At 40.0% G+C, this 21883-nt stretch overlaps 1 protein-coding gene across 1 annotated transcript; it reads left to right on the top strand.

The window, feature by feature from the left end:
• The first annotated feature begins 2185 nt into the window (after positions 1-2185).
• On the top strand, positions 2186-20952 carry LOC143410737 (cadherin-11-like). Its single transcript, XM_076871491.1, has 6 exons — positions 2186-2413; positions 6432-6726; positions 9683-9802; positions 11565-11732; positions 14783-14970; positions 20695-20952. The coding sequence occupies exons 1-6, from the start codon at positions 2186-2188 to the stop codon at positions 20950-20952; spliced, it is 1257 nt and encodes a 418-aa protein (XP_076727606.1).
• The last annotated feature ends 931 nt before the right edge of the window (positions 20953-21883 follow it).

Genomic DNA, 21883 nt, shown 5'->3' with positions numbered 1-21883 from the left:
TATTAAGAGGCTGATTTCCTGTCTAGTAAAGACATAATATGAGTTGGGGGGAAAAATTGGCCCCTGCCATCTCTCACCAGAGCTTCAACCACGAATATGAAGATGGAGGCCTGTATAGAGAATTTCAATCAAGGGCTTCATTTTGCTGAGAATGAAGCAGATTGTCACAAAAGGGAAAATAATGAGGTTCCTTGATAAGCTGGGGCAGATTCCCACCCAATCTCTCTCTTCACCATGTAGTCCCAGAGACTTTCCTGTTGCTTCCTATTTTCCTCATTTTGGGATCTCACCACTCCTGGGGCCTCTCTGTGCTCTTTCCACATTGTCTGTTTGGCTTGCTATATAAAAAACATTTAGTGTCTTATTAAAATGCTGTGTTTAAGGTTGGAACTGTTAAATGGCAAACACTTCATTTTTTACCTGCTTTTTTTCTCTCTTACACTTTTACCCACCCAAGTGCCCGCATATAACAAATCTTGAATATTACACTTTCTATTATTTGAGAAGTAACTATCATGCTACCATCACAAGTGATGTCGAGAACAATGATTGGACTCCTGAAATTATCTTGTATCTATAAGTTCCCCAAATATCATTTTGCCATATTACAAAAAAAAGGAAAAAAAAAGAGGGGGCCTGGCTTGGCAGAGTCAAAGACCATCAGAAAGGAAGGAATTAGAACAAATTAGAATTCCTCTAATTTCTTTAGTTCTTAGACTACCAAGGCCAAATCGCTATGGTATCCTGAGTTATTCCTGTTCTTCAATTTCTCCCTTAGAGAAAGCACCTCTTCTGGGCACCTCCATCTGCACTCACCCCTAAAGCAAGGAGACCTGCAGGCGTAGATTGTGGCCCTCTAGGAAAAGTGGAAGCAAGCCAACATGTGTCAGTTTTCCACTCGGTCTTCAGTCTTATGTGGGTGCAAAAGTTCTCGTCCTCCTTGTCATTCACAGGAGACCCCAGGGGCTCATAGTAACTGATTGACATGTCCAAGGTCACTCATCTTATAAGATCTAGAAGTGGTATTTCAATTCAGGCCTATCTGATCTTCAAGTCTAATTACCTTCCACAGTTATTGCCCATCATCCTTGGGATTGGACCTGACATCTTGTCTCTATCATGCTCCATTGCCTGCTTTCCTTACATTTTCCAGTCATACTAAAGTCTTGGAATATGTTGTGCCTTTCACTACCTGTAGGGTTAGGGTCATGCTAGTCCTTCTGTAAGGTATCCTGTTTCAGTCAGCTTTTTTCAACACTCTGAGCAAAAGACCCAACCAGATCAATTGTAGAGAAGGAAAAGTTTATTTGGAGACTTACTGTTTCAGAGGTCTCAATCTATATATAGCAGACTCCATTCCTCAGGGCTCAAGGTGAAGCTGAACATCATGGCAGAAGAGTGTGGCAGAGGGAAGCAAAGAGATCTACCCTCGCCAGATACAAAATATATAGCATGATGTCCTGCCCCAATGACCCAACTCTTAACCTCATAAACCAATCATTTCTCCTCTGAACCTTCTTGCGTTGTCTCACACGTGAGCTGTTGTGGGGATACCTTACATCCAAACCATAATATATCCCATTCTTTCCCTTCTTGTGCTCATCCATTCTACCCTCTAGATAATCTGCCTTAATTGCCCCAGTCTCTGCCATCTCTAGTTTGGATTATCTGTTCCTCTCCTGGGCTTTCATAATACTCCAGGTTGATCTATTACAAGAACTTAACCAAACACATGCACAATCAATTACACTAACAGATAAATACTGTGAACCAGGTATTGTGCTAAGAGACTTTATGTGTATTACTCATTTAATCCCTGCAACAACCTTGCAATGAGTAGGATTCTTATCCCCGTTTCATAAATGAGTGAGTTGAACTCAGAAGAGATCAATTAACTTTCCCTAGGCTGACAAGTGGTAAGACTGACACTCAAACATATTTACTAAATGGAAATGAAATGAGGTGAGGGTGAAGCCTGCAGCTAATCAAACCTCTCTTTGCTTGCAGAAGCCACCTGGCGAAGTGGGCAGCCCTGACGTGATGTGCTCAGAGAGTGAAGACCTTCCGTTCCAGGAGAGGTCTGCTTGGCGTACCCCGGAGACTTACCATAGGAAAGGCATACCACTCGGCTGGGCTGGCGGAAGGGTGACAACTGCATTCTCCTATGCCTACCACGTAACCAAAAATGAAGGAGAACTACTGTTTACAAGCCGCGCTGGTGTGCCTGAGCATGCTGTGCCACAGCCAGGCATTTGCTCTGGAGCGACGAAGCCACCTGCGGCCCTCGTTCTATGGACATCATGAGAAGGGCAAGGAGGGGCAGGTGCTGCAGCGCTCCAAAAGAGGCTGGGTCTGGAACCAGTTCTTTGTGATAGAGGAGTACACGGGGCCTGACCCTGTGCTCGTGGGCAGGGTAAGCTGACTTTCATGTGACGTTTACCTGTTTCCCTCCCCCATGGGAACAATACCATATGGACAATAAAAATAAAAAACAGATAGGGAAAACACACAGGATCTGACATCAGTGAAAACCCAACATCATGCACACACATCCTCTCAGTCTTTCCCCAAGATATAAACTTACTCATGTTTCCCACTTAATGCAATATCATAATTTTTTTTCTAAAGGCTGCTTCATAGTCTACTGTAATGGAACTGATCATAATTTATTTAATCATTCTCCAACTGAGGGGCATTTCCTTGATCACGTTCTTCCCCCAACTCGGCTACTTTTCCTTTGTATTTTCATAACTCTCTTTGTGCTTTTTATCATACCCTGCTTTGCTGTATTATACATATCTATACTTTTCTCTCTTTCTCACTAAACCCCAAGATGCTTTGCATCAGAGAAAGGGTTGTGCTTGTGTTTCTGGGTTCTGGTTCTGAGCCTGACTTTGAAGAGATCAGTGAGGGGGTGTCACAGGATGGGCATCATTTTATCCCTGTTGCTCTAGGGATGGGAAATCCCATGGGAGGTGGTTTCAGATTCCTAGCCGTACTCAGGTTCTGCCTCTTTTGTGTAGCATTACCAAAAAAGCTTTAAGGGTAGAGGGTCCAAAACGTATTTGGGAAACTGACTCGCCACTCTCATTTGTGGTAAAATATGCAGGTATTTTTCAGATGATAGTGATAAGAATGACAAGGAGATTGTTATTTATAAGCATCAGAAGTGAAATCCTACTATGTGTAGGTGCAGTGCTAGGCATGTGTTAAACCAGGTTAAAAATAATTCCTGGCTTGAAAGAGTTTGGAGTGTAGGGGGAAAGACACAGTCTCCTCAGCAGCCGAAAGAGAAAAACTAAAATGAGAAGGAGGATGGATGAAATTCAATGAAAGGACGATTTAGGATCTAAAAGAGCAGCAGAAGTTACTCAACAAAGGGGGAAAGAGGCAAGGGCAGAGGTCCGAGGCATTTTTGAACCCATTGGATTCCAACAAGGTTATCTTCTTTTGTTCCTTAACATAAGGAAAACATTTCATATCTATATCATTGGCATACTTGGAGGGGATTTGGGAGCCTCAGTAATATTGCTTAGGGCTGGGAACATGTTTTTGAAAAAAAAAAATGTACCAAAGGAATTTTATTCATTTGTACCTTAAATGAAAAGCTATGGATATAGCCCCAGGAGGTGGAAATTCTATTAAGTAGAAGAGACAGTCTCTGAGACTTCAGCTGAGGCAGAGGTTATGTAGCTTGAGCCGTGTGCAGAGTTCCATGTAAATAGCTCCGAGAAGACAGAACCTGCTGCCGTGGGACTGTCTCACTGGGGAGCCATGATGTGTTACAGTGGGAGGGCTACACAGAGGGCAGGATCTGGGGAGCCCTGTCATCATCTCTGTGGACGCAGCCATGATCATGGCTACTAGAAGGGAACATAGGAAAAAGGGGGAGTCAAAGTGTGTCCGCAGCTCACACCTGAGCATGAGTCTCATGTCAGAATGGATGTGGGTGGGAAAAACTGGCTGCATCATAGAAATTTTCCTTTTGAAATGGTGCTGGGCTAGTTCCCCATAAATCAGAGCAATCGAGAAGCTGTCTTGTTCTGTAACAACCTTTCATTTGACGACATTCAAGGTTGAGTGCTTCAAGATTCCCTGAAAAAGTCAAATTTGGCAAACCATAGAGGTTCAGATGTCTTGTAGGAAATGCAGTCTGCATTGTGCTGTGCCTTGCTGAGGAGGGAGACCACCCATCTGTGAGTCAGGGCTTGGCTGGGCGTGGCACAGCGACTGATCCCTTGAAAGAGTCCACTCATTGCCCAAACTGGTTTCTGTGTGAAGCCTGATAAATATCATTGTCAGTCCTGGAACTCCTCTTTGTAAGAGAGAAAGGGAATTCATATCTGACTTGCAAATCTGAAAACAAAGTAGGAAAAAAAACGCGAGGAGGAGTGTATTCTGTAAAATTTTCAGTTCTTTGGCTGCTCATGAAATTTCTCGGTTTAATTCCTAAGGAAGGTGTCAGATTCATGTGTCCTGTAGGAAGACCTCCACAAACTTTCAGTCTCTGGCCACTTTGACTTGTTTCTTCATTCCTCAGCCACAGGACAGATCCCCTAACTTTTGACAATTCTGGAAGCAGAGAATACAGAGGAACACACCCCCACCACCCTGGGAAGGGCTGGGGGCCAGGAGGGAGGAACCTCGCCTCTGTACGAGAAAATGTTATGAAGATTGGAGCAATTCTGTCCATCCGCTATACACCATCAAATAACTTCCTATGTCATTCACAAATGGTCTTGTTCTTTGAAAGTGTGTCAGCCACGATTTCACAACAACACACAGCTCGTGGTGAATAAGAAATTCCGAAGTAAAGTTTTATTTTTTTTTTTCCTGAGACATCATGACCTTTGTAATACCTCCCCACATGTATTCCTCTGAACTGAAATATTTGGTGTATTTGAAACACCACGAATCCATTAGGTATCTTTTCAGAAACTGAAATAATTTGGAAATTTTAAAAAGCTTCATGTTCAATCTTGCTTTGTGACGGGGCCGGCTCTCTATGCTTTGTGTTTCATAGTCATAATTAAAATTAGAGTAGTAATAATAATAATCCATTAGAATTAATAATACTATTAACATTGTAATATTAAATATAATTAGTAATAACAATTATTTTTTATTATTGTAAATGTCATTTGGATAAAACATTTCAGCTTGTCATGGGTTTTCTTATGTAGCAGGGAGAATCAAGGGTTTCTTGTTCACTTGCCTGCTGTGGAAGCCGATGAGAACAGGAAAAATAATGCTTCTCCCACAAAGAGCATCATGAGGGTCAAACTACTCAAATTAGGATGAAGCCTTCCGAAATTGAAATGGAACAACAAAGTGTAGAGAGTTCGTTGCACAGGAAAATCAAATGAGGTCTTTGGAGGTAGTTCATGTTCCAAAAGAAGGGCTGACTCAAGGTCAAAAGATACAGGGCTGGTAGTCAAGGAACCTGGGTAATTTCTTAGCCTGGCAAGTATGGATTTAGGAAGGTTTCACCTTGTCTCTAGGCTTTGCCCAGAGGGAGAAACCTCAAGGATTTTAAGGTTGTTTCTAGGGTCTATGGAATTGCACATGTATTACCCCATCCCACTTGACCATCCCCTGTGGTCAGAATGGAGTTTTCTTCTATGAAGACATATCCCCAGATGTGTCTGCAGATCAGAGTGCTGCACAACAGCAATTCTGCGGAGATCTTATCAGTTGACTTGTTAGAGATAACAGAGTCCTAGACACACCCCAAGGGTCCCTTGAAGAGGAGCCCCAAAAGAGGTGATAATAATATGCACACTGTAGGTGAGGTAGTCCTAGATGTATCCATGCAGAAGGGCACCTGAATTTACTGTTAGAGGAAAATGGCAAGATGAGGAATGAAGTGTGTGCTCTGACTTTTATTGGGTAAAAATAAGCTAGGAGGACACATGTGAGTGTAGAGATCTACTTGCAACTGTGTAGATGAGAATATCTTCCAAAGAATTCACATGAATCTGGTAAAAAAAATGGTGACTTCTGAGCAGAGAAGATGAAGGATAAGGAGCACGAAACCAGAAAGACTTATGATTACATAAATGCATATATGTATTTTTAAAAATATGATGCATTTCTTTCAAAATGAATATTATGATATATGTGTATATGTGTATATTTTGAATGTGCACATGTGTATGGAATGAAGAAAAGGAAGAGAATGAATCTTAGAATGAAAAAGAAAAATGTTTGAACCTTGGCCTGGATGTTCCTCAGCTGTGTGACCCTGGCCAAGGCAAAGATCTTCCCTAAGATTCTGTCTCTTCATTTGTAAAATAAGGGTGAACTCTTATGATGTGTGTATGTGTGCACATGCACATATGTGTGTGCAGATATTGTAGCAATCAGAGTGGGTCACTTTCTCCCTGCTCCACCACTTGTGAAATTACAAATCTCCGTTTCCCTTTTCCTAGCTTCATTCCTATATTGACTCTGGTGATGGGAACATTAAATACATTCTCTCAGGTGAAGGAGCCAGAACCATTTTTGTGATTGATGACAAATCAGGGAACATTCATGCCACCAAGACTTTGGACCGAGAGGAGAGAGCCCAGTACACACTGATGGCTCAGACAGTGGACAGGGACACCAACCGGCCACTGGAACCACCATCGGAATTCATCGTCAAGGTCCAGGACATTAATGACAACCCTCCGGAGTTTCTGCATGAGACCTATCATGCCAATGTGCCTGAGAGGTCCAATGTGGGTGCGTAAGTGGGGAAGACCTGCTCCACTTTCTTACCTGGTGTCCCTGCAAGTGGCTAAATTGGTGCCTGTCCTCCCCAGTCAGGAAGTAGAACTTGTGCTGTATCTTTTGTGAAAAAATAACAAACCCCAATTTTTCACTGGTGTAGTGGGAAGTTCAAATGGATTTGAGGTATTAGAGCTGAAGGTTTTTTAAAGGACAGAGAAGAGGGAAGAATGTGATTGAGTCTGGGTAATTCTGACCTTTGTATTCTCAGGTGTTTGAATCAGAATCAATTATATCTAGTCTCTTATCCTTCATTTTCTCCTCTGTGAAATGGGAATGGGCCATATTGGTTGGTGTTCAGTAAATAATAGCAATGGTAGTCTTTGTTGGATGGAGACCATCTAATAATATTTTATCTAATTTTTTTTCAGGGTGGGTATAGTGGAGATTGAATCCAGGGGCATTTAAACACTAAGACACATCTCAACCCTTTTAATTTTGTTTTGTTTTGTTTTGTTTTGTTTTGAGACAGGGTCTCACTAAGTTGCTTAGGGCCTTGTCATGTTTCTGTGGCTGTCCTCAAACTTGTGATCCCCTTGCCTCAGCCTTCCGATTTGTTGGGATTATAGGTGTGCACCACCGAGCCCAGCTTTATTTAATTTTTTATGTGATTACATAATTATTTATTTGCAATGTACCAGGTCCAACTGCATCTATTTTATAGATTAGAAACACAAGGCAGAAGTAGGTTAACTAATTTACCCAGGGTCATCTGCATGATTAAGTGGATCCAGAATGCACAGTTCACTTCACCACATTATGATACCTGTGGATTTAGAAGTAGGTGTGTCATTCCAGTGTGTTTGAAGGCAGACTGCATTGCTAAGTGGTAAGACTCTGAAGGCATTCTGCGAGTGGCCACTTTCTGGTAATAACTTCCATTTGGCTTTCTAGCACACATGCAGTTGTAGTCTTTTGACAAGCACACCTCAGATGACAAAAGGTCCGTCTTTCACACAGTGGGCAGGCCTGTTCTGATCAGGGGTGCATGTGATCACATGAGCTCAAACGAATGTAGGCACCATCAGCATCACACAGTCCATTTTGATGAATGAGCAAACCAAGTCCTAAGTATGAGGGTCAGCTAATTCAAGAATGTTAGATGTGTTCTGACAGCCTCAAGGCCCTCCCACTCTGCATATGGGAGCCTCTTGGATCCTCCTTCCTCTTCCAAGTAAATTCAAGCTCTTCTCATACTTTGTGAAATCAGGTCAAGCCATTTTCCAACCTCTTCCCTTCCCACTTCCCACAGAGGATTTTTTTTAACTTTCTCAGTAAACAGGTCTGGATTCTACTGAGAAATAATAGACATCAACTAAATCTGTATAAATAGGGGATGGCAGAGTCAGGAACTGAGCTGCGAGAACAGCAGAGAGGTGGTATGGGAAAGCTAGCTATCTAAAAGAATAACCCACAGGAATTTTTATTGTTCTGAGCACTATGGTCCTGGGTGCTTCAGTATAGCACCCAGATTGTCCACAATGGCATATAAAAGTGGAGTCCTGAGTGTCAGACAGTACTGGGACACAATCCTTGCTGTATCTCTGACCAGCCACATGAACCCAGGCAACTTCTCATACCTTTCTAAGTTTGCATTTCATCATCCATAAAATAAGGTTAAGTAAAATGGATTTAAAATACAAAGAGTTGGAAAGCACTTAGCAAAAGTTTTAGAAGTAAATTAGTCATGAAAATTAGTAATTTGCTTAGCTGTGATATGATCCTTTTCTCCTTTGTAAAGTCTCCATTGGAGATTTGAACTTGGGAAGAGTTCAAAAAAGACCGTTCGCATAAACAATGAATTATGGGAGGTAACCAGAAAAGAGTGAGATTTACTTGGACAGGAGATGAAAGTCTCTGACAACACTGTAAAGTAAGAACAGTTAGAAACAACATCTCTGGGCCTCCTTGCCTCCCACACAGATCCTTCTTCTCTGATGAAAATGTCCGGAAGGAACCAGCTGTTTTCTTTGCTTGCTGAATTGGGGCTAGACTCCTGACTCTGGCCATAAACAATTTGTGAAAGAGATTGCAAAACATCATACCTCTCACTCAAATGTCCCACAAGTAAAATGGATATAAAAAACACCCAACACAGGAATTCTGGCAGAATGCATGGAATGAGTCCCAAATGGTGCCTGGTGCAGAGAGGTTGGGAAATTGACAATTTTCTACTTCCAGCTCCTCTTTCCTCTCTCCAGTGTTCCATACCCCAGATATTTGGTCCTTGTGAGCAGCAAAGAACAGTTCACTGGTTTATCCTTTTTGGGACCCATGAATGCATGCCTCAGATCATACTAGGTGCCTGCTGGTGAGCTCCTTTCATGTGGCTGCTAGACTGATTAGAGGTGGAAAGATGCTGTTTTCATGTTAATAGGCAACAACGTTCTGCACAATATTTATAGCCATAAATTAATTAAAATGTAGTATTAGCCACAATTTTATTACATGCAAGGCTACAATAAATGATATATTTATTGCCAGGCTACAGATGGAAGGTTGCACTCTGTCCTTTCGTGAAATGCAATTCATCATTAATTTTCATTTATTATACTCTTTGGGAAGATTTTTATTTAATTATTTGATATACTGAGCATTTCAAATGCATGAGCCTTAGAATGTTTGGGCAAAGATGTTCATATTATTATTTTAACTACTAAGCATAGCGGAATGTAATAGGAATATAGAAAGTTTTGTTTTAAACCATGCAATTAAAAGGAACAGGAAAGAAAGAGAGAAGGAAGAAAGGGAAAAATAAAGATCACTTTGCATCTCAACTCCAGGAAATGGAGAATCTGTTGACTGATTGTGAGGCCCTGCTCTGAGTTTCATTTTAAAATAAAACTTTGTAAACAAGAATGTAATTTGAAAAGCCAAGGGATGTTTCTAATTAATTTATTCCCCTTTTCAGGAACATCAGTAATCCAGGTGACAGCTTCTGATGCAGATGATCCCACCTATGGAAACAGTGCTAAATTAGTGTATAGTATCCTTGAAGGACAGCCCTACTTTTCAGTGGAGGCACAGACAGGTACTGTAGAATGTCACTGTCATTGTGATTTGTGATGCATTGGGAATAAGGAGTTCACACCTGTTCACAAAACCTATTGGTCTCCCAAATTTTCCCAAATCTGAAATAAAAATAAAGAGGGCCACCTTAGAGGAATCCTGTGAGGATTAGACACTCCATGCATGTGCCTGGCAAACAGTTGGCTTACAGTGTGACATATTTATTATTGTTGTGTCTGTGTTTCACCTGGTTACCACAAATGATTTCAAACTTCAACTTGAATGTCGGAAAGGTCTTGAACTGTGGTTTCAGATTAAGAGACCCCCACACTTGGAGTCTGGTGTAAATACCAGTAGCTCTCAAAGCATGCTTTGAAGACCACTATGCAAGCTAGGGAGTGTCAGAGGACGGTGTTAATATTCATGTTGCCTCAGGAGAGAGACAGCACTTTCTCGATATCCCCTGCTGTGAGCATAGATTACCAGTGGACATCAGCATCTAGATAAATAATTTATACATTTCTTACAGAAAACAAGAGCAAACCCCCAAAAGTGAATCAATACAATGACTGAAACAGAAAACAAAATCTGTCACTTTATTTATACCAAATTTAACTCTTGACTACAATAAACATTACAATCCTACAAAGCTGATCATCCACAATATTATTTCAGGGGCCTGTATGTCCCATTATTTTAAAAGATATTTACCAATAATCTGTGCCTCTTCTTATCACTAATTTGATAACATATGTATATGTATGTGTATACATAGCCTACCAGATATTGTTCATTTACTTGGTATAATTTCCTTTTACCTAAGTATTCATTTATTTGCTCAGAATATGATTTATGCAGTTAGTTGCTATGATTTCTCAAAGGATTTCTCATAACCCTTTCCAGGATAACCAAAAATACATATGGGACTTCATCTAGATTGTCGACATGTTAAAAATTGGAGCCTTCTTTGTCTCAGGGATGCACGAAAAACTACTGGTTGGAACCTACCAAATTTTTTAACATATAAGGAAAAAAATGAGTTCTAGGTATTGCTCAGAAACAGACAAGTGTTGGGGAGGAAGAGACAGATCAGGACTGAGTTTCTTCAGTGTTCCTTTTATACTTTTAGGACAAGTACTACCTTATCTTCAGAGAGAAAAACATTGCACATCCTCCTTGAGATTGAAGTGCAGAGTGGTCATGCCAATCATGTTCCAGTATCCAGGGATTATGATGAATTCAATCATGAATTTATTATTGTTGTCAGTGATAGTAGACAGTACATATTTGTATAAGCATTGCATATATTCCTAAATCATTTGTTTTGCTCTTTCAAAAAATTAATATTAGCATTTTACAGTATTCTGTGAAATATATGCCTCCCACTTTAAATTGAATATGAGCAATAAAAATGTTTCTAATGATCACATGTAGAGGTAGATTTCCAAAAATCCTGCTAGAAGTTCAAAGATATTTGTTTAGCCATGGACAGCCATGCGGGAGGGAACTCAAACTTCAGAATTTTTACATATGAGAAAAATGAGGTTATTATTTGCATGCACAGTGAAGCAAACAAAATAAAAATTAATGCAGTTTACATAATCTTCATGATTTTCTTGAAAAGACACTGATGCTTCAGGTGTGGTTGCTTTCAGTTACAATTATCATGTTAAAATGACTTTTCTTTCAGAAAACAGGTTGTTTTACTCATCCGGTGCTTAAAACATTTCATTGCTCTAATGTTATAAATGAGTATCTGTGATGTTTCCTGCTTACCTGCCCAGGTATCATCAGAACAGCCCTTCCCAACATGGACAGGGAGGCCAAGGAGGAGTATCATGTGGTGATCCAGGCCAAGGACATGGGTGGGCACATGGGCGGACTCTCAGGGACAACCAAAGTGACGATCACACTGACTGATGTCAATGACAACCCACCAAAGTTTCCGCAGAGTAAGTAGGTGGGCTTGGCTTCACTGCCACCAGCAGCCCCCCATCTATATTGACCCCTTCCTGCTTTGCTCAGCTTGTGAAAAGGAAAATGCAGAAAACTAGGAGCTCTTTATGTCATTCTTGCAGAAGGCAAAGGCAAGATGACAACAACCACAAAACTTCAGTGGAATAAAGGTAGTGGGACAAAGAGAAGGCGTGACAATTTCTATGACTTGTTTTGCTAGGGATTTTATCTACTAACACTGTGATCTAGTACTTAACCTTCCTCTGTCTTAGTATTCTTATTACTAACCTGGGTATGATAATATCTAAATCAATCATTCGTTACTATGTAACAAACTGCCTATGAGTTTTTTGTTTGTTTGTTTTATCATGAGTCTGTAATTTGGACAAGGCTTATAGGACACGGCTCTTCCCTGTTTTCCACAGTATCAGCTGGGCTCAGCCCCACTGAGGCTGGAAGATCCACTTCCAACATAGCTTTCTCACATGTCTAGTGGGCCCATATTGATTTTTGGCTCCTCTCCCTGTAAACTTTCGGTGGCTGGGTCCCAAAGACAAGAGCCCCAAGGACATCAGACAGAAACTGCATTGCCTCGTGTGACCTAGCCTCTTGAAGTCACATCGCAACCTTTCCAGTGTGGTCAGAAGTAGCCCAGAAGTAGAGTGGGGTTGCTATAGACCACACCTTTCCATAGGAGAACCATCAAAGTCGTGTTGAAAAGTATGTGGGATAGGAATTATTTCTTGAGCTCTTTGAGAAAATGCCATCTTCCACAGTATCTAATTAGTAGGATTACAATTAGGACTACAAAAGCTAGTGTAAAGTCTTAAAATGACAAACAAACGTCAGCCACTGTTATCTGGGTTGTTCTAAAAAGTTTATCGAATTGCTGAGGGAATTAAAAAAAATGATTTTGGAAGGTTGTGATTAATAATTGTGATTACAACCACCATCTTTTCCATTATTTCATGATAAGTCCCTAATATTATAAATCCCTGCAAAACCCCACATTTCACAGATCAAACTGGCTTCCATCAAAAGTGGCATAAGTTGCCAAAGGACTGTATCAAAGTCAAACTTTGAACACAAATCCACTCATATGGAGGTGAATACAAGGGTAGAGTGGGATCACAATGCTAGTCGCAGGGAGTGGGGTTCACCACAAAGGTATCTCTTTTTTGAGAAATCCATAAATTTATTACCAGAGAGATGGCACTGAAAATGGAAGAATAAAAAAGAAAACCAAATGTGGCCCCAGAGAGGCACCATGGTTACTTAAAGCAGTCCAAAGAACAGTATAGAAAATGGAAACATTGAGGTGGAAGATTAGAGGCAACCATCAGTTCTCATAGGGTCTCCCAAATGGGGAAAAACTGCTTTGCCTGGTTAGGTACAAGATTCAGCATCGTCAACAAGATTAAGGCCCATATAACATTTTAAAAGCCACATGCTTCATTATCCACATTATAATATTGTTTGATGTGCTGGAAGGAGTAGGGCACATGGGATTATTAATGCATAGCTGTTATTGTTCTTGCTCATAGAGAATCCTATAGTAAAGTTACAGTGTAGCTGTACCAGCTGCACCAGTTTCATGGTCATGAACTTGAATGAGATTTGTAGGAACTCAACTTATACCAGGTTTTCTAAGCATTTCCCTATGTTGATGATTATCTATAGATATTCCCACCGTGCCTTTAACATGAAAGGCACATGAGATGAAATTGAATTTGGTTCTGAACTGAAAATATCTGAAGCCAAATAATATAAATACACAGTATTGTAGGAAACTATGAAAGAGGAAAATAAAACATAAAGAATTTAACTCATTTGCCTTCCACTGCCTTTTTTACACAACTAAGCCACAACCTACCTGCATACTATCATCTCCTAACAGAAGGCCCACTTGACTCACCAGATTTCTACCTAATGTGTATATACCAGGGTGCTGCCATTGGCTTTAAGTGACTCCACTGTTACTGCTGCTCAGTCCCTTTGGTTGAGATTAGATATCTTCCTCTAAACATATTTGGCCTCATTCTTCAAAATTAATCTCTTTCTCCTTCTCACCCATACAGATTTATCTTACACTTGTGTGTTCACTCACATTCATACGCGTACACAAACACACTTCCATGAATATCTGTCATACATTCATCACACACTCACGACATATTCAAACACACAACCACACACTTTCACACCCACTTGCACAACCCCTTTACCCATTCACACATACACACTTGCCCTCGCATAAATCATACACACATAACCACAACCCACTCATCACACTAAACCCCTGGCAGTTCAGTGACATTAGTGTGTACATATTTGTGGATTTTTGTTCTCTTTTGCCTATCTCCTCAAGGGAGAAATCTTGACTCTTGCCACTGAGTTTGTGCAGAATGGAACAGTGCCTGGCACATATTAGCTTTCCAATAAATGTTGAATAAATATCGATGGAAGGGCCACACTGTGGGAAAACTTTTCAGAGAAGGTAATGCTTCAGTTGGTGGCAGAACTGCAAAAGTAAGAGGCGAGCCACATTCTGAGTTCAAAGTGTCCTGACCTTGAAAGTTAAAATTTGCATTTGATTTTAAAATAAATAGGGAGCTTGTCAATGTCTTTTAAATAGTGAAGGGTATTTTAGTTTATTTTTTTTTTCTGGGCAATTGGCAATGCCATAACTGGTCCTTAAAGGCACTTAAAAGAAGACTGAGCTATTTGAAATCATGTATGGTTCTCCACCATTGTCTGTTGAGAAATGTAACTGAGTGTGGCTCTCCTGCCTCACACGTGGCAGGTAACCTCAGCATTACACCCAGGACCCCAATATTGTTTTATCATCCTTTGTAGAGAGCATTCTTCTGGCAAGCAGGCCATCTGGGACCTTCTTCCAAGCCATTCACTTCTTTCATGTTTTCAATCAATAGAAAGTTCAATTTCAAACCCCTTTGAGAAATTTATTGGGATTCAATGAAATCTGAAGTCTTACAGCTGCCAAATAAAAAGGGAAATAAGAGTAGATGTCGTCTTCTACCTCTAGGTGTATACCAGATGTCTGTATCCGAAGCAGCTGTCCCTGGAAAGGAAGTAGGCAGAGTGAAGGCTAAAGACCCAGACATTGGGGAAAACAGTTTAGTCACATACAACATCGTTGATGGAGACGGTATGGAGCTCTTTGAAATCACCACGGACTATGAAACACAGGAAGGCGTGGTAAAGCTGAAAAAGGTGAGTTAGGGTGAGGGATGGCTCCGGTTGGTGATGTGGTTTGTTCTGCCCAGGTGACAACGAAGGTGACAGGGAAAGGAAGGTGAAGAAAGAGGATGTGAGAGACACTTGCTGTGCAGTCAAGTGCTGAGCTCTGGGGAAATAACAGAACCGTGTTCCTTCCTGTTACTGCCCAGGGAGCTGACAAATCGTGCCCATGATTCCATGAGGTTTCTGGTTAGATGGCCTATGTTTGGGCACCATTCTCTAGTCAATGGAAGACAGTTAGACGAAGCCTGCATTTTGCAAAAGCAGCCCTGAGCTCCGTTGGCCCTCCCCACTGAGCCTGTTAACATAGGTTGTTCAGAACCCCTCTTATTTCAAACATCCAAGTTCACTGCTTCTGCTGGGCTCTTTTTGAAACTTGATCCAATCAGCTTCGTTCTTGACTTTCTTTTAGCATTGAACGTGGAGAAACAATAATAGACCCTCTACCACAGTCAGCTAGACCATCATTAGAAACATGTCTCTTGGATTAATTCGTTAGGAAGAGGAATTCATGATTTCCTCTAATTTTCTTTTATAAATCTAACATTTGTCCAGTATGAGCTCTTGGTCAGACATAGCCTGAACCTCTTCAAACATCTTCTCATTTATTTTTACATGGGGAAAAAAAAACATGAGTAATGATGCCTCGACTTGATTTTAGAGACTGGGACTCTGATGCATTAAATAATTTGACCTGGTGACAGTCACACAGCCACAGATGTGGAATTCACGCCTAGCCTATGTTAGTACAACTTCCTTCTTCAGACACTTGTTGGAAATAACTCAGCCAGAAAGGGCTTATCAAGGAAGTTCAGATAAGATTCACTCTCAAGTGAAGAAGCAGTCTGTCACCGCATACTCTAAAATGGTCCCCTCTCCTGCCCCCTGATTTACCACTTGAGTAATCAACACCTCTCCATCATCAAAGTGTATGGAGCATTAAATCTGAATTGGAGGATGGGATTACCTTGGTTTTAATCAAGCGTTCATTTTCTACTTGGTTTTGTAGCATGAATATTAAACTTCTTGGTGTAAAGAGAAAGATTGGACTGTAACACTGATAAAAAAAATTAATTTGAAGAATCAGAAAAAAAATTTTAAAAAGGGCCAGTAGCTGGAGAGAAGAGAAGACAAGTGTGGGGTGGCAGAAGACTGGTGCTGGGAGAAAATCTTTCAGCTGGGGGAACAAGAAGTAGTGTGTTCCGGAAAGCTGTTTTTTCATGACATTGGAAAGTATGTTGGATTTGGGGAAAATAGGGGATGCAGAAGAAAGAAAAAGGAAATGGTGATTGTCCTGAAAGAGTGAAAGAAATTGGGGTATAAGGAAGTGGAGTGAACCCTGGATAGTTGAAAAAGTCTACATGAATGATGATGAATGGTATGATTGAGGAAGACAAATTAGCAGCTCCAAGGGAATAGGTTATTCTTTTTTGTTTTTTTCCACTTTGCAATAGTAGCTGTATCAATTGTGTGTGTCACCTCAAGCTGTCAACTTACTTTGTTAATTAATATTACTGTCCCTCCTGCTTGACACTAGCATGAACATTCCATCCTTTGCTTGAGTAATTGGATAGTTGGTTATGCTAAGGTTGTCACCTGTTTTTTAGTGTATTCCGGGCATAAACACACACCGTGTCTCTAAAATTTTAAAACATTTAAATCACCCCTGTGGATCTCACACATGGCAAATGAGCTCTCTACAGATGATTTATTTGTGCACTCCCCTTATTCCTATATTTATTTCAGTAAATGAAATACTCTTCTCTGAAACAATGATGTTTAAGTTTAAAACAATGTAAAGAAACATTTGGTTTAACTTGTAGCACAATGTTTCAAATGTTCACCAGAAAGAAAAAAAAAATCAAAGGTCAATTTAACACAGTAAAACTGTAGGTCCTTGTGGAAGTTATCATATACAATTTAATAAAAGAGTATGAAGAGCTCATGGGGACATTTTTGCATTTTAAGGATATTCTTTATTACAGCATTTTAATTCATTTCTTAATATATTCTTCCACCAAGAGTTACAGAGTTCATATTATTTACCAGTCAGGGATTTGGGGAAAGCTAGAAACCTAAACAGAAGAGATAGAGTCCTGACCACGGGGGTTGGGGGGGGGTGTCACAGTTGAACAGGACCATTCAGTGAAAAGATAATCAAAATAGAAGGGGTTTTCTCAGCCTTGGCAGTATTGACATTTCAGGCTGGGTAATCCTTTGTTGTAAGGGGCTCTTCTGTGCACTATAGGATGTCGGGAGAACCTGGGCTTCTCCTCACTAGAGGTCAGTAAGTACACACTCCACCTCACCCCAACAGGGATGATAACAACAACAACAAAAAAAATAGCTCTACACGTTGCCAAATATCCCTGGAGTGACTGAGAGCAAAATCTTTCCCCAGTTGAAAATCAACTGCAATTTCAAATGATTTCAAAGAAAAGCAGTTCATGAGTTGAGTCTTGATAACTGAATAGGATTTTTCCAGACAGATAAAGAGAGAAAAGGCAAAACAGAGAGCTCATGAAGGATTGGTTTCAATGAAAACAGGACATGGTTAAGAGGCTGCGATGCATTTGGTGTTAGAGTCTTGAGACAGGTGCAGAGGGACCAAATGAGAAATGTTTGTTGGAATTCAAGGGCATTATAAAAAGAAAAAAAAAGAAACAGAAAAGGTAGTGGGCTGGTAGTGAAGGAGAAGAATTCAAGAAATGATTAATAGATACATTAATTCATTTTTTAATAGATTAAAAATTAAAAAAAATGTTTCTTGAGTTCTGTGTCAAGATTTAACGGTTAACTACAGAAAACCTGCTCTCAGGGTATTTAGCTGATCCCTATGTTTAGTTTAAAGACCTGTGTAAAATAAAAATGAGTATTTTAGGTGCTGTTGCAGTCATTGGGCTGGGTCAGGAGTCAAAATCCAATCTGTTCACTACAATACCTTGACCAAATGGGAATCCCATCGAATGCAAAGAAATCCCAGCAGTTTCTAAGCTGTTTATTTTCAATCAAATAAACTTGTGAAGCAGTGTGAAAGCATCCTTATAAGACATCTTAACTACTCTTTATTTAAATGAAACTATATTTTACATCTGATTTTTTTTCTTTATGTGCTTTGGCCACATGTATTTAGATGTGGATCCATGGATCCATAACATTTAGCATGGTTGAAATTGTAGGGTGATATGATTTGTTAACTTAATGCCACATCATAAACATTTTACATGCTGTTATATAATATACATAATCATTTTTAATGACTACATAACATCCCATCCTATTGATGGACCATTATTTCCTTAATAAAATCTCACAGTTGGATTTGGTGTTTTGTATGTACATTTTTCCCAGATTAGATATAACCCTCTGTTATATCTCACAAATATTATGCATTTTTGAATATTATTTGTTTGGTTTTTCTGTTGAATTAATCCCTCGGGGAGAATGTTCAGAGGTGGGGATTAGTAAACTAGGGGGTATTAAGATTTTTATGGCTTATACAGTGTGTCGCCTCATTTAGCTTTATTTCAACTACTCATAACATGGATATAAATGTTCACATGGGAAACTACCTCAAATCCTTTTTGGGAGGAGGAAGGGAATAAACTGTAAATATATTCTTAAATTTTATGCATTTATCAGCTCTACTCTTCATTCAGTCAAAACAGTTGATGCACATCATCCCCTGGTACAGCCATTCTTGGGCTTTGGAGCAGCAAAGATCACCAAGTCTCCATAGATTCCTTTGGAATGCCCCTGTGCTAACTAAGACGGCTGTGAGAGCTACTGAATGGCAGCTGAGACCATACAAAATGCCTGTGCTTGTTGAAAAGGACTTCATAAAGCAATGGGGCTTGTTCTGACTTCCAGAAGTCTCATCAGAATCTTACCAACCTGGGAAAAGTCCTGAACGTCCAAGCTTGGGTTGATATGAATAAAATGTATCAGTGAGACCCTAGCATCTCCATGGTCTTGCAAATACATAATTCATTTTTTTAATAGATTAAAAATTTTAAAAAAAACGTTTCTTGAGTTCTGACTCTGTGTCAGGATTTAATGGTTAACTACAGAAAACCTGTTTCCATTGGGAACATATGTTTGGGTCCTTAGCTATAGGCCTACACACAAGTTCAAAAGGTTCTGCTTTAGGGGCATTAGTCAGCTATCTGAACAAAATGTTACCTTTTCTGATTGCATATTACCTGGTTTCAGAACTATCATATTCAAGTTCTTGATTCTGTCTAGTAAGTACAGAGATTTGTGAGAAACCACAGCAATCTCTTATCGTTAGCCTATAAATATCATTTATTTCTGCTTCTCAGGAGCATAGCCAAGGATAAAATAGCTGCTGGGTCCCACCCAGGATTATGGAGAGGCTGGGGACAGATTTAGCTGCAGGAAAAGGAAGTGTTCCCTGAGTGCTGAGATGTAGGTGGGAAGATGATAGAAGAAGCGCCAGGGATGTTGAATGTGTATGACCTTCCTGAATCGTCCTTGGTTTCCAGTTGTGCAGAAGTGGGCGGGACTAAGCTCCAAGCCTGTATGCCCATTCAAAAATAAGTGTTTGCCAAGCAAATGACAACCATGTGATTGATATGCTAGCCTTAAAAGTTCAACTTTCTCTAAACATTTGGTAGTTCATCATCATCTAGAGTGCTGAGGAGTTGTTTTCTAGGCATGGAACCTTCTTCTTTTTTTGCCATGATTTTTCTTCTTACCCTTTGTTGACTGATTCATTTTACTTCCTCATTCAAAATTAAGAAGTGTTTTCTGTTAATTCAAATGCTACTTTTCAGTTTTTTTGTATCTGTATAAAACGTCTGTAGTGCTTATACTTATTTTTCTTTAAATAGGCATTTATCATATACATACATTTCTTCAAAGGGAAGCACTATCTTCATTGTCTTGTCACTTACCATTAATAGAAGGCCACCTAAAAATGAATGCAATCAAAACAAAATTATATCCTTATAGTTTAGTTAGAGAGTTGCATCATGGACTCCCCCAAGGGACATTGGGAAACGCAATAGATACATAAGCATTATTTTGAGATGTCCAGGATTCAATGAATTGGAAAAGGATTAATTGTATCAATACTGTAGTTATTGATACCACCTTCCCAGGTTACCCACCAACTACCTTAAGTAACATTTTGGGGACTACCTTAAGGGTTTCAAGCTTTGGGAAAAACAGTCTGGTCAGAAATCTAAAACATGAGGTTGTCAATTATGTTTAAGCTGGATGTCTAGTGTTTGTGGTGTGGCACTTGAAAGGAACATCACATTATTTCATCACACTGGCTCAATTTCAGGGGGTATTTTTATTACCAAGGTTTTTATTACTTTATAGAATGGACTTCAAAATTTATTTTTTCCTGTCTTAATTCCCTTCTTCTGGTGGCTTTGAATGACAGACTTGGACAACCATAGTGTTGTTATACAGGATGAGATTCCTGTTAGAAGGCATGGTATTTCCATGTCTGTCCTTCTCTTCGAATTATCCACTAAGCACACTCAACATTTCAACAATTGATTTGTCTGATTTTCTGATCAAATGGCACAGGTAATTGGATATTGAATAGACACTGATTTTCTCTCCTTGAGGAACTATTTACTTTGCCCTATGAAACAATCAGCTCTTTCTCTTCCATTATCCTTTAAAGGAATTGGTTGTCAATCTTCTCTTCACTCTTGCCAGCCTGTAGATTTTGAAACCAAGAGAGCATATAGCTTGAAGGTAGAGGCAGCCAATGTGCACATCGACCCAAAGTTCATCAGCAACGGACCTTTCAAGGACACTGTGACAGTCAAGATTGCGGTAGAAGATGCTGATGAACCCCCCATGCTCTTGGCCCCAAGTTATATCCACGAAGTCCAAGAAAATGCAGCCACTGGCACGGTGGTTGGGAGAGTGCATGCCAAAGATCCCGATGCTGCCAACAGCCCAATAAGGTAAAGATGCATTTATTTTAAAAGATTATATGGGGAATTTGCTGGAAAGAAGTTTGGGGGAACCACACTGTTTTGGCCAACTTTCTCGCTGAGTGATTTTAAGACCCAACCAGCACAATTGTAGAGGAGGAAAATTTAGAGCTCACCATTTTAGAGGTCCACAGAGGGCTCCATTCCTCAGGGCTCCAGGTGAGGCAGGACATCACAACTGGAGAATTTGAAAGATGAAAGCAGCTCACATCACAGTGATCAGAAAGCAGAGGCAAAGACTTCATTCGCCAGATACAAATATATACCCCAAAGCCACACCCCAAATCCCACCTCCTCCAGTCACCCCCTACCACTTCAGTTACCACTCAGTTAATCCCTGTCAAGGGATTAAATCACTAATTGGGTCAAGGTTTTCACAACCCAATCATTTCTCCTCTGAACCTTCTTGCATTGTGTCACATGGGAGCTTTTGAGTGATACCACAACACACACCATTCCATTCCAGCAGTGTCCAGATTTTAACCTTCAATAAAATTTAAACAAGATTCAGACTTAGAAGACATGAGCTTCCCTTCACCTCAGCTACTAGCTTTATGGATAGGTCTATTCAAGTGATATAATTTCTCTCTGGAGCAGATTTCCAGATGTATACTAAATGATATAACCTGATATAACCACCAGCTCGGCCTGTCTACGTTAATGAAGTCTGATAAAGTATAAATAGTGATTATGAAATAATTATAGTAATTATAATTTATTGAATATCTTTCTCTGATCCAGTTACTCTAGTAGGTGTGTTTGAAATGTGATCTAATTCGTCCCTTAACTTTATTGTTACATGAATTGTTCCCTCTTAAATGGAGAGGAAATTGAAACTCTGTGAGATGTAGTGACTGGCCCAGAATGATACCATTTGTGAGCAAGAGGGTAGGGAAGGAAATTCT

The sequence above is a fragment of the Callospermophilus lateralis genome, chromosome 11, assembly GCF_048772815.1.
Source record: "Callospermophilus lateralis isolate mCalLat2 chromosome 11, mCalLat2.hap1, whole genome shotgun sequence".
Classification (NCBI taxonomy): Eukaryota; Metazoa; Chordata; class Mammalia; order Rodentia; family Sciuridae; genus Callospermophilus; species Callospermophilus lateralis.
Note: the sequence above shows the minus strand (reverse complement) of the source record. Positions and strands in the feature narration are given on the sequence as shown.

What these genes read in the sequence shown, in the direction of transcription:
- LOC143410737 (XM_076871491.1), top strand. Translation starts at nt 2,186, where the DNA reads ATGAAGGAGAACTACTGTTTACAAGCCGCGCTGGTGTGCCTGAGCATG. An exon ending in ACCCTGTGCTCGTGGGCAGG is followed by an intron (nt 2,414 to 6,431) that starts GTAAGCTGACTT and finishes CCCTTTTCCTAG; the next exon opens with CTTCATTCCTATATTGACTC. An exon ending in GCCTGAGAGGTCCAATGTGG is followed by an intron (nt 6,727 to 9,682) that starts GTGCGTAAGTGG and finishes TCCCCTTTTCAG; the next exon opens with GAACATCAGTAATCCAGGTG.